Consider the following 10,871-nt stretch of genomic DNA (forward strand, 5'->3'; position numbering starts at 1 on the left):
TCCATCCATCCTTCCATCCACCCATCCATCCACCCTTCCATCCATCCATCCATCCATCCATCCATCCATCCATCCATCCTTCCCTCCACCCATCCACCCTTCCATCCACACATCCATCCATCCATCTATCCAACCATCCTTCCATCCATCCATCCATCCATCCATCCATCCATCCATCCATCCTTCCATCCAACCATCCTTCCATCCATCCATCCATCCATCCATCCATCTTTCCTGCTACAGTTGTGCCTGCATTGAGCATAGAGCCATAAATGCAATCAATAAAAGTGCCTGCTTTCTAGAGTGGAGCCTTTCCTCTCAGGCTTTCCCTCCTGCTTCTTTCCTTCCTCCTCCAGGGTCTGCTCATGTTCTTCAATACCAGTTTCTTCCTTCTTTCCTATTTACTAGCATTTGGGACATGTTTCAGTGACACGTCTATCTGTTCCTGAGCATTGCTTCTATGAGCAGCCCAGGTCATCTTGCGTATAAGGGGGAGGCGGGGTCAGCCCCTGACAGCCACGCATGGTGGCCTGACCTGCAAGGGGAAGGTGGGAAAGAGTGGTCACTTCTGCGCTCATTCTCTGTTTATCTGGTGTCTGTGCCACAGGCTCTTCTTCAGACGACACTACCCCCTCAACACTGTCACCTTCTGTGACCTGGATCCTCAGGAGAGAAAGTAAGGCTCTTGCAGACCCCTTCCCTCCCTCCCATTTCTGTAACACTGGAGTCTCTGTGTGTGCCTGTGTATGCACGTATGGGTGTGGGCGTATATTCTTGGTTCGACTTGAAGGTCTGCCTGTGTCCGTGAGACGGTGAGTAATTGTGTTGTGTAGCTTTCTGAGTTTTTCCCACCACACATTTGGAGCCCCTCCCAGGGACCCATATGCTTGCTTCCATGCCCTCCGCCATATCCTTGACCTCAAATCTGCTTCTCCTCTTCACACTGGGGAGAGCTCCTTGGGAGACAGGCCACTGGGAGACAGGCCGCAGTGTTCTCTCCACCATGAATGCCTCCCCCTGTGTGATCTTTGGAGTCTTCCTTCTTGCCCCAGGAGGCCTGGGCATGCACGGGGCCGGGTTCTGGGGGTGGGCGGTGAGAAGGTGTCGTGTTTTATGCTGTGGTGTGTTTCTCTCCACAGGTGGATGAAGACAGAGGGAGGTGTCCCTGCTAAGTAAGTGTCTTCTCCCCTGCCCCAGCCGGCTGCTCCTAGGGGAAGCCTAGAATCTGGGGCCGGGGTCGGCAAACGGCAGCAAAAGCCTTTGTGCTGGAGTCAGTCACTCAACTTTGGAGGAAAGCTTGGCCAGCCAGCGAGGTCTTTTGCCTTCTCCTGCCTCAAGGCTGGAGGCCCAGCCTCCAGTCTTGTCACCTGGCCTCTCCTAGGACCAGACCAGCAGGATCTGAGGAAGCACTCAGAGGGCTGGCAATTATATTGGGGGCAGCAGCCACGGGGAGGGGGTTGCTTGAATGGTCTTTCTGCCCAAATCCTGCTTCCTTGATTCCCACTCTCACTCTTTTGGTGAGCGTCTGTGAATCCTGTAGTCAGGAGTGAATGTTGCTCAGCAGTGGACAGCACCATGAACGCCCCTGGGAGCATCCAGAGGGGCTGGGCGGGACAGAGGGGACCTCACCTTGCCCCAGGTCACGTAAAGAACTGGCAGCCCAGCTGAAAGGAGGACCCAGGTGTCCAGCCATCTCAGGGCATGCCTCACACCTACTTCAGCCTTCTTTGAGTTCCCAGGGCCATTAGGGGCTCCGAGTCCCTGACTCAAGCAGGCCAGAGCTTCGTGTCTGAGGGAGCTCATGCTCAGGCACCATCGGGCCCCGCGATGGGGAGACAGTGGGTCGGGGACAGAAGAGGGCTGCTCCTAAGCCCGGAAGTCATTCTCCTCATTCCGGAGCTGGTTTTGTGCAGAGCTTCCTGTTGACACGGCCCTACTTGGCAGGGCAGAGGCCCAGGAGAGCCTGGCTCAGTCAGGCAGGGACCAGGGGGAGGTATGCAAGGCACCTCAGGCCCCAGATTTCAGGAGGTACTTGATCGCAGGTCCTTGCAAGTGCTCCTCCCTGCCCTAGGGCTGAGGTTTCTTGCCTGGATCCATTCCCCCTGAGCAGAAAAAGGACTTGGCAGTCGTTGAACTGGCCTCTGGAGCCAGGGAGCTGAAATCAACAGCAGGGAGGGCAGACGGGCCGTGTTTAGGCTGGTGAGGTTGGCTGGCTCTCCACCCTGGCAGAACCAGGCAGCCAGGGCTGGCTCGCAGTCATGGGGCGGCTGGGAGCCACTCCCTCCCTCCACCCTTACTGCCCTCCTCGGCACCCAGGAGCCTCAGCAAGCCTGCAAAGGAGGTGCTGGGGCTTGCGCCGTGGACGCAGGCATCCCCTTCGCTTGGGCAGGCCATTACCCCGGACCTCGGGCCCTAGCTGCTCCCAGCCCCTGAGACAAAGTTGGGGAGAGCCAAGCTGCAGGAAGTCCTGTGCATGTGCATGCATGTACGTTTGTGTGTGTGTGTGTGTGTGTGTGTGTGTGTGTGTGTGTGTGTGTGTACACATACGTGCGGGTGGTGGCGAGCAGGACCCAGCCTTGCTAATTTTAGCTGTTGTGGTCCAGTCCTGGGGAGAGGGGTTTCCATTGGAATCTCCAGCTGTCCCGATTTCCCCATCTCGCTCTAATTAGCAACGTGCCGACTGGGAGGGGACCTGGGTTCACATTCTGTTCTCTGCTCATATTTTTAACTCTGTTTTGCACAGAGAATGCCAGGTCACTCTGGTGTGGGGAGTGGGGGTGGGGAGGAACAGGTGTGGGGTCCCCCGTCCCCTCCCATTCTCTGGAGCCCAGGAGAAGAGTGTGTGTGTGGGGGGGCGTGCTGACCCCTTGGTCCTTGCCTCCCTGATCCTCCCCTGGTGTCTGAGGAGGCCAAGCGCTTTGACAGGCAGACGGCATTTTCTTCATGTGCTTCTGTGTTGTGCGCAAGAACCGTCGGGGAGGGGTGGGGCTGGGAAGGACCGAGAGAAGCCAGCCTAGGAATGTCCCCATTTTATTTTCGGTCTCCTCCCCACCTCTTGCTGTCCAGTCTCCTCATTTGCCTCCAGCCCCTCCTCCCGCTGCTCCTCAGAGGGGAATGGCTGCCTGCCCTGAAGCCAGGGACACTCTCATCTCCAGGCCCTGGCTTTCCGGGGGCGGACGAGAGGGAGGATTCTCTCCTGTGCTCGGGGCCCCCCATCCCCATGTGCAGGGAGAAGTGGGAAGACTGGGGAGAGGCTTTGAGCTGAGGGTGAGCTTGCTCACATGGGCAGCCCTCCCAGGCCTGGGTGCCCCCCCTCCCCGGCCCCAGCCTTCCCCTCACGCCTGGCACCCCTCTCCTGCCCCCGTAGGCTCTTCGGGTTCGTGGCCCGGAAGCAGGGCAGCACCACCGACAATGCCTGCCACCTCTTCGCTGAGCTTGACCCCAACCAGCCCGCCTCCGCCATCGTCAACTTCGTCTCCAAGGTCATGCTGAGTGCCGGCCAGAAGAGATGAACGCCACCCCTCGCCCGGGGCCAGGGCAGTGGGGGGGATGGGGCGAGCGGGGAGGGCACCCATGAATCCTGACCACCCTTGAATCCAGAAGGAGGACTTTGGGCCAATTTTGGAGAAGGAGAGAAGAAAGTGCAACGTGAGGAGGGGGAAGTGAATCGCAGAGGGGAAGGGGAAGAGAGAGAGAGAGAGAGAGAGAGAGAGAGAAAAAGATGGAGGAGAATAACTTGGATTCCCCTGGGTAGATGGATACTGTGGAGCCCCGAAAGCCTCCACCGCTCACCAGGTCCACCTAATTCCCCCTCCCCCCCTCCGAGAGGATGGGGCTCCTCAGAGGAGACAGACCAACTCCTTGGGGATCTGTCATTTGGGAGTAAGTGGAAAAGCTCTGTCTCCCTAACCCGACTGCTTTGCAAGGAGAAATCAGATTGAGAGAATCCTTTTCTGGCCACCTCCGGGGTAGACTGGCAAACCAAACAGGGCCAGCATGGGACGTCACGTGGCCGAACTTTTGCCTTTGAAAGTATCTGAGACCTGAAGTACCTGAGGTCTCTGGACTTTGCCTCCGCTGTGCAGTCTGTGTGGGTGTATATACGGGGTGTGTAATAGGTCCACACCCACAGCCTCACTTACTTTCATGTGCCTCTCAGCCCGCTACAACACCTGTCCTTGTCTGTGCCCTGTGTGTTTGCGCACACATGTGCATCCTGTCCAAAGAAGGCAATAGCGGGGGTGACAGGGCAGCGGGGGGTGGGGCGGACATAAGCCCTCTTCCTGAGGAGTGCCCAAGGTTCTGGGTCACAGACTGTGGGCCCCTGTGCCTGCATTCTAGCGGCCCCGGGCGCTGCCAGCCCTTCTCAAGAAAGACCCCAGAGGGAGGGGGGCTGGCTGCCCGAGGGCGGGACCCCCTGTTCTGCCTCAGCTGGGAGGCTGGAGTATTGGTGCCGGGAGGTGCAGACATGCATGCGCATCGTCTTGGGGAAGAGATCCGTCAGGAGGGGCGGCTGCAGAGCTGGCAAGATCGCGGGTGTGTGGCCCCGCAGTAGCCTGGGCAGGTGGCTCCCACCAGCTCCGAGCCCTCAGCCTGTTCTTGGGTTTTGTGCCCCAGAACAGCCTTTCCTCACATCTGCTTATCGGTTTGATGCCCTTGCGGCTGTGGGAGATTGAGCCTTCCTGCCCTGCCCTGCCCCATCCTTCAGGGTCCCCATGTTGGAGCTTGTCCTGCGGAACCTGCTTTCAAAAGCCCTGCCCAGCAAGCCCCAGGGAAGACACCTGAAGGCCTCGTGCTCCCCTCTGAGGGTGTTTCGGGGTCTGACTTTTACGGGTCTGCCCAGGATGTCCTTAGCAGAGCTCTTGTTGCTGCTGCCTGTGCATCCCACATGGCCTACCTACCATGCCAAAGCCTTGCTGTTCCCCCTCCTGCCTTGGTTTTCCCGGCAGAGCCAAGCTGCCCGTGGAACAGAGGGGCCAAGGCATGCATTTAGGTCAGAGGGCCGAGAATCCATCTGGGCAGTTGGGGAAACCCCCAGACCACCACCCAAGGACTCTAAGCCAGAATGGAAAATTCACCACACTCCATTCTTGAGTGGCTTCTTAAGCCCATGGGGTCCCCTAGAGAGAGGCATTGTACTGATATATAAATATATATAATATATATGTGAGACATACTGACAGAATCTGTAAGCTAATAACATATAAGAAAAGATTAAAAAAAAAGAACAGGTAAATTGACAAGAAGTATTTATTGTTTTCCCATATTGCTTTATCGCCTCCCCGGGCATAAACCAGTTCCCATCCCCTTTTTTATGTCTAAGTGAAGTCGGAAACGTAGGGGCCCTTTACCCTTGGAGCGGGCAGTGGGGAGGCGATGTGCCTGCTCCATTCCCATGGCCCCCTTATTTTCTGGTAAGCCTGGGGCTCAGCAGTCAGCTCCCAGAGATGAGGGGGAGCTGCCCCTCTCACTGTGGGCCTGAGCAAGTGTGTGAGCCTATGGGGGACAAGGGTGTGTGTGGCCGATGTGGGTGATGTGTGTGTCTTTTGCATTTTTTCTCCTCCAAGAAGCTGTATCTGTGTGGACGTTCTGTTTCAGGGAGTTGGAAAGGAGAATGTCTGAAGGTGGGAAGCAGGCCCCCGCTTCCTAAAGGTTGCAACCTTGTACTTGGTGACCGAGGTTCCTCCAAAGTGCTCTTCCTTCTGAGGCGTTCAAGCCAGATACCCCCCCTTCCCACCCACCCCAACTCTCTCCCCAGATAGGAGGTATTTCCTGCTCACTTCCTTTGTAAATATCTTAAATCTCCCAATGGACGTGGCCCCGGGGTCTCGCCCCTCCTGGTCTGGATGTCCTCTCCTCACTTGGGGCCAGGCAGAGCGGCAGACCCTTTGGCAGCCAGCCCTGGGCCTTCCACATGCTTTCCCACCACCTCCCCCCTCCCAGCAGCCCCCACCTCCTGGGCATGGCCAGCCTGCCCCACTCAGGCCTGAGCCCAGTGTGACCCTGGGAAGGACCAGGGCATCCTGGGAAGCTGATCAGCTCAATCCTCACTCCCTCGCATCCCTCTGGAAGGAGTGGGTTTCCAGAAGAATGCTAGGGAAGGGTACCCCAGTTTCCAAGTGGCCCTACCTTTGGGTCAGACACTGGTTGGGAGGACACTGTGGCCCTCCCATGTCTCACAGGTTAGGTCTGTGCACCCCAGCACGCATGCGTGCGCACACACACACACACACACACACACACACACACACACACACCACACCCCCCCCACAGCACCGCAGTATATTCTTGCCAAAGATTTCCTTTAAGAGAAAGCACTTTTAATCATTATTGTTATTGTGTAAATGTCTAGCCCTTTCTCTCCTCCCTCCCCCTCACCCCTGTTTGCTGTTACTGTTGAATCTGTCTGTCAGCCAGGAGAGTGCTGTCTGGTCTTGCAAACAGGCTGACAGGGCCAGGGTCCGGGGGAAGTTGGCAAGGAGGAGCAGGAGAGGCAGGGTCAGGTCGCAGAGCAGGGGTGCAGATGCCAGGCGGGCTTACGGCCCCCTGCGTTCCAGCCAGGCATCTGAGGCCAGCCTGGGGCCTCCCCGAGGCAGGCCAGCGTGGTGTCTGGAGGGAAGAGCGCAGGGAGATGACATGTGTCTGACTCTGGGAGAGCGGTCCAGCGAGGTGCAGATGGCTCCACGCTGGTGGACTAGGAGGAGAGGGCAGAGCATGGGAACAATGGAGAGGTGACCCCAAAGGGGAAAGAGGAAGAAGGGAGCTGTCTGGTCCACCTCCAGAGGTGCCTGGAATGCCCCTGCCCTGCAGTCTTGGTGTCCTGGCCCCCTCGTCTAGCCAGCTATTTGAGGGCCACATACACTGCGACCGAGGTTCGGGATGGGCCTTTGAGCCCCATCTTCATCAGAGTCTCTCCCCAGCGGCTCTGAAAACTCGTGGACTCCTTCTCCCTTGGGCTTTGAGGAATCCCTCGGTGTATCAGAGACTGGCAGGAAAGGGCCGGTGGGGCCTGGTGGCCGTAAGAGGCGGCAACCAGCGGCACAAGTGTGATCCTTATAAAGAGGCTCTCAGGAGAGGGAGGGAGAGGATGCTGATGAGCCCGAGCCCAGGTCGGGCAGGCTCTTCCTGCCATGCAGGGTGTGTGGAGGTGTCTGGAAGCAGAACATCTATGCTGGACATTTGCCCACCATCCCTGCCTCCCGAGTCTTAGCTCCTTCTTTGAACTTCTCAACTTCAGGCCCTGGGGAGCTCAAGCGGGTCCATACCCTATCCAGGGGCTGCCTCCCGCCCCTACATCTCCCCACACTCAGGCTCCTTGGAGAGGTTGGGGGCAGAGTCCCAGAGCCATTCCTCACCCAGGCCCAGGCCCCAGGATCCAGAAACTGGAGCTCCTGGCCAGCGTAACGCAGGACATAGGCGTGCATGTGTGCGCGAGTACAGGTGTCTATGCGTGCATATTTTGCTGATCTCTTTAGGAAACGTGGGGTTAGGGCCAAAGATAGTGGGTGGGCAATGGGATGTCCAGTTCGATATCACCCAGCAGTGAAAGGAATCAGGAGGGCCCCCGATGGGAGGAATCGCAGTATTGTCAATGGGGAGGACAGGCTCCACTGGGTGGGGCTCTGGAAGATCGGCTCCTTCCTGATTTCTCTGTCCTCGGATGTCCAGACTGTTGGAGGACTTCTGTGTATGTCCCATACCTGGGCTCTTCCCGGCAGCGAGGTCTTTGCAGACAGATGTCCCAAGTTTGGTTTCTAATCAGTGTTAAACAGGTTGAGGCTCTCCCGTGTGTCCATGTTTGGTTTGTGTGTGAGAGTGAGCACATCTGTGTGTGCATGCCGTGTTCCCCCATTTTCTCTCCTCCCTCGGACATACCATTCAGAACAAATGTAACAATTCCTTGCCACTACCTCCCCGGCCCCCTGCAGGAGAGACAGAATAACCCAACATCCTCCCCATCCCCCCGGCTGTGTATTTATATAGATGGAAATATCCTTTCTATTTTGTATCATCGTGCCTGTAACCTCTGCCACCTTGTATAAACCCTGGCCTGTGTGGCTTACCCGGACATGAACTATTGTATTCTTACGCTGGCCCACTCCTGTACAGCTGCTTTCTTTCCTGGCTCCGCATTGTATGGCTTTATACATGATAAAGCGAAAGACAAATCTGTGCCTTTCTCTAGCTGTGTTCTTTGGGAAGGGGTCTGCCGAGTCTCCGGTGAGCACAAAGGGGGCGCCTTCCAGGCTCCGGATGTGCGGCGGGCTTGAGGGGTGCCTCTCGCACACAGCTCCCCCTGATTCTCCCAGCGGCTTCCCCGCTGTCCAGGTCTTGGTTCTGATTGCCACGAGAGTTTCGTCTGGACTCTTAAAAGCCAGGAGAGAAACTCAAACTGATTTAAAGGGAGGGGGTAAAGGACTGTATCGGCCCACATGAACAAGAGGTGAGGCCCCGCGGGATCTGGCAGCTCAAACGGTGGAACCGGGAATTGGTTTCCACCCCCCGGTTCTGGGCTGGCTTAATTTTCAGGCAGGCGGTGTCCCTGGGGTGGCACCAGATGCCTCAGCATTTGGCCACGAGGTGCTCCCGGCTTGCATCCTCCCAGCCCGGCAGCCCCGTAGAGAGCTCTTTTTCCCCAGTATTTTAAGCGAATATTAAATGCTGGGGCAAGTGCTCTTAGGCGCTGATAGGCCCTGCTTGGGTCCTACGAGCAACTCGGAACCAACCCGACTACGTGGAGCTGGCTCACGGGACGGCCTCTGGAGCTTTCTGGACCACGGCAACAGCAGATGCTTCATTGCCTGCCACAGGCGAGGAATTGTCATGACTAATTTTTCCAACACACCCGGGAGGTAGGTGTCATTACATCGAAGTGACAGAGAAGGAAACCGCGTCTGCGGGAGGTCACCGAGCTTCTCACGGGCAGAACTGGAGCTTGTCACCACCAGTGACAGCTCGCACTGAGCAACCCTGCTAAGTCCCAGAGACTATGTGTGTTTTCTTACACACACGCACCCGGGGACTGCCCTTGTCCTCTTCTTAAAGGGAAAGAAACGGAGCTCCAGAGATGTTGAGAGATTGCTCAAAATCACAAGGCTGGAAATTGGCTGAGCAGGCTGTGAACCCTAAAAGTCCATGCGTCTCTTAGCTCGCACCCCGTCTTTTGCTTTTAGGGTTTTGTTTACGAGGGAAGGACAGACCCTGATGAGTGAGGGGCAGGCAGGAGCCCCACCTGATGGCATTGGTCACACAAGGGGGTCCGGGGGCTGGGTAGTCTGGCTGGCTTCCCACAGAGGGGGCCGGGGCTCCAGGTGTGTGTGTGTGTGGGGTCACCCTCTGATGCCACCCAGCTGTGGAGTGATGTGGCTACCTCGGGCTGGGCCTGGGCCAGCGGAAGAGAGAGACAGATAAGACTGGCAGGCTGGGGCCTGCGGCTGGGCTCCTGCGGCCTGGCTTTGAGGGGCCGCAACAGGGAGGCAGGGTGGGGGCCAGCTGCACTCCCAGTGTGCCCTGAGGGGGAGGAAGGAGTGAGCGGGCTGCGGCCGGGGGGTTCTGGGGTAGGGACGTGAGTTCTCCTGACACCCCTTATTACACGGGAGACTCTCTTCATTTCTGAGGCAAGTGCGGTCCCTGCAGCGTCAGCCCACCGGCATCGCCCAGGAGCTTATCAGAAAGGCAGAGCCTCTGGCCCCACCCCAGACCCGCAGACCAGACCCCCAGGAGATCCGCACATGCCCTGAAGCCTGAGCGGCCTGGTGGAGGATCGCCCGGCTGGGTCTCAAACCCAGGGCCCGACATGCACCGTGCAGGGCTCGCCTCCGCCCCACCCGAACCATGAGGACCATGACCGCTCTTGTCTGGGCCTCCGCTGGACACCGGGGGTCCTAGGCTTCCCCTCGCGGCCGGACCTGGTGCCGGGATCCCAGAGTCTCTGCGGCCCTGGGGCTGGCGAGAGCTAGGCGGGGGTGAGGCCTGGGGCTGCTGCGCACTCCTCTGGTTGTGGTGGGTGTTTGGGGTGTGGGCTGAGGCTGAAACAGCATCAGGAGGGCAGGAGGGGCAGAGGGATGGGGTTGGGGCCGAAGATGAGTTGTCTCTCACTTGGTGTCTCAAACTTGGCTGAAAAGTACTGAAGCCTGGGTGGGTCACACCCTGAGGTTCTGGGTGAATCTAAGGTCCAGGGGGGATGCTGGAACTTTTCATCTCTCCCCTGGGGACTCTATGGACAGCTTGTGGCCAGAACCACTGGGGAAGACTGTTGTGCACATGGAATCCTCTGTGGCAGGTGTGTGTGCCCACACACAGACGCACATGCCCTGGGGAACGGTCTGGAGGAGGGGCAGGGGAGGAAGAAGTCCTCTCTGGATTGGCTCAGGCATCCCCATGGCCCCCTTCCCCATGTGCCCCCTCGGGAGCTGAGCCTAGTGTCCCTCCTTCTGCATCTGAGGGGTCCTAGCTCCGACCCGCCTGAGCCAGGGCTCTTTGAGGAAGGAGAAGCTTTCTTTGTCCCCATGCCCAGGCCTTCTAGCTGTCGGTGGAAGGGTAGGGTCTGGGAAATCTGGCTCCAGCAGCTCTGAAATTTCTCCTCTTGGGCATTAAATTCTGCCTTCCTCTTTTAGAGACCTGGATTTTCCTCATTCACTGGTGAAGATGACTAATGATTAGTCTCAGCAGTTTGTAAGCAAGTCAAAGTATGGAAAGGATACAGCTGGTTCTAAACAATGGACGGCAGGTGTAGGATCAAATGCAACTGTGTGCGTGCCGGGACACACACACACACCCACCCGTGGGCTGTACTGCGGGGACACACACACACACACACACCCGTGGGCTGTACTGCGGGGACACACACACACACACACACACACACACAC

At 57.8% G+C, this 10,871-nt stretch overlaps 1 protein-coding gene across 8 annotated transcripts in view; it reads left to right on the forward strand.

The window, feature by feature from the left end:
* TNS1 (tensin 1) overlaps positions 1-8,172 on the forward strand; it is a 223,792-nt gene extending 215,620 nt beyond the window's left edge. For all 8 annotated transcript variants that reach the window (XM_073878801.1, XM_073878812.1, XM_073878821.1 and 5 more), the window contains 3 exons: positions 608-676; positions 1,140-1,172; positions 3,368-8,172. In XM_073878801.1, coding sequence (XP_073734902.1) covers positions 608-676; positions 1,140-1,172; positions 3,368-3,512 — 247 coding nt within the window. In that variant the 3' untranslated portion in view covers positions 3,513-8,172. The remainder of the gene's footprint in view (positions 1-607; positions 677-1,139; positions 1,173-3,367) is intronic.
* The last annotated feature ends 2,699 nt before the right edge of the window (positions 8,173-10,871 follow it).

This window comes from Callorhinus ursinus, unplaced genomic scaffold (assembly GCF_003265705.2).
Source record: "Callorhinus ursinus isolate GAN/ISIS: 27379988/994484 unplaced genomic scaffold, GSC_fseal_2.0 scaffold2, whole genome shotgun sequence".
Lineage (NCBI taxonomy): Eukaryota > Metazoa > Chordata > Mammalia > Carnivora > Otariidae > Callorhinus > Callorhinus ursinus.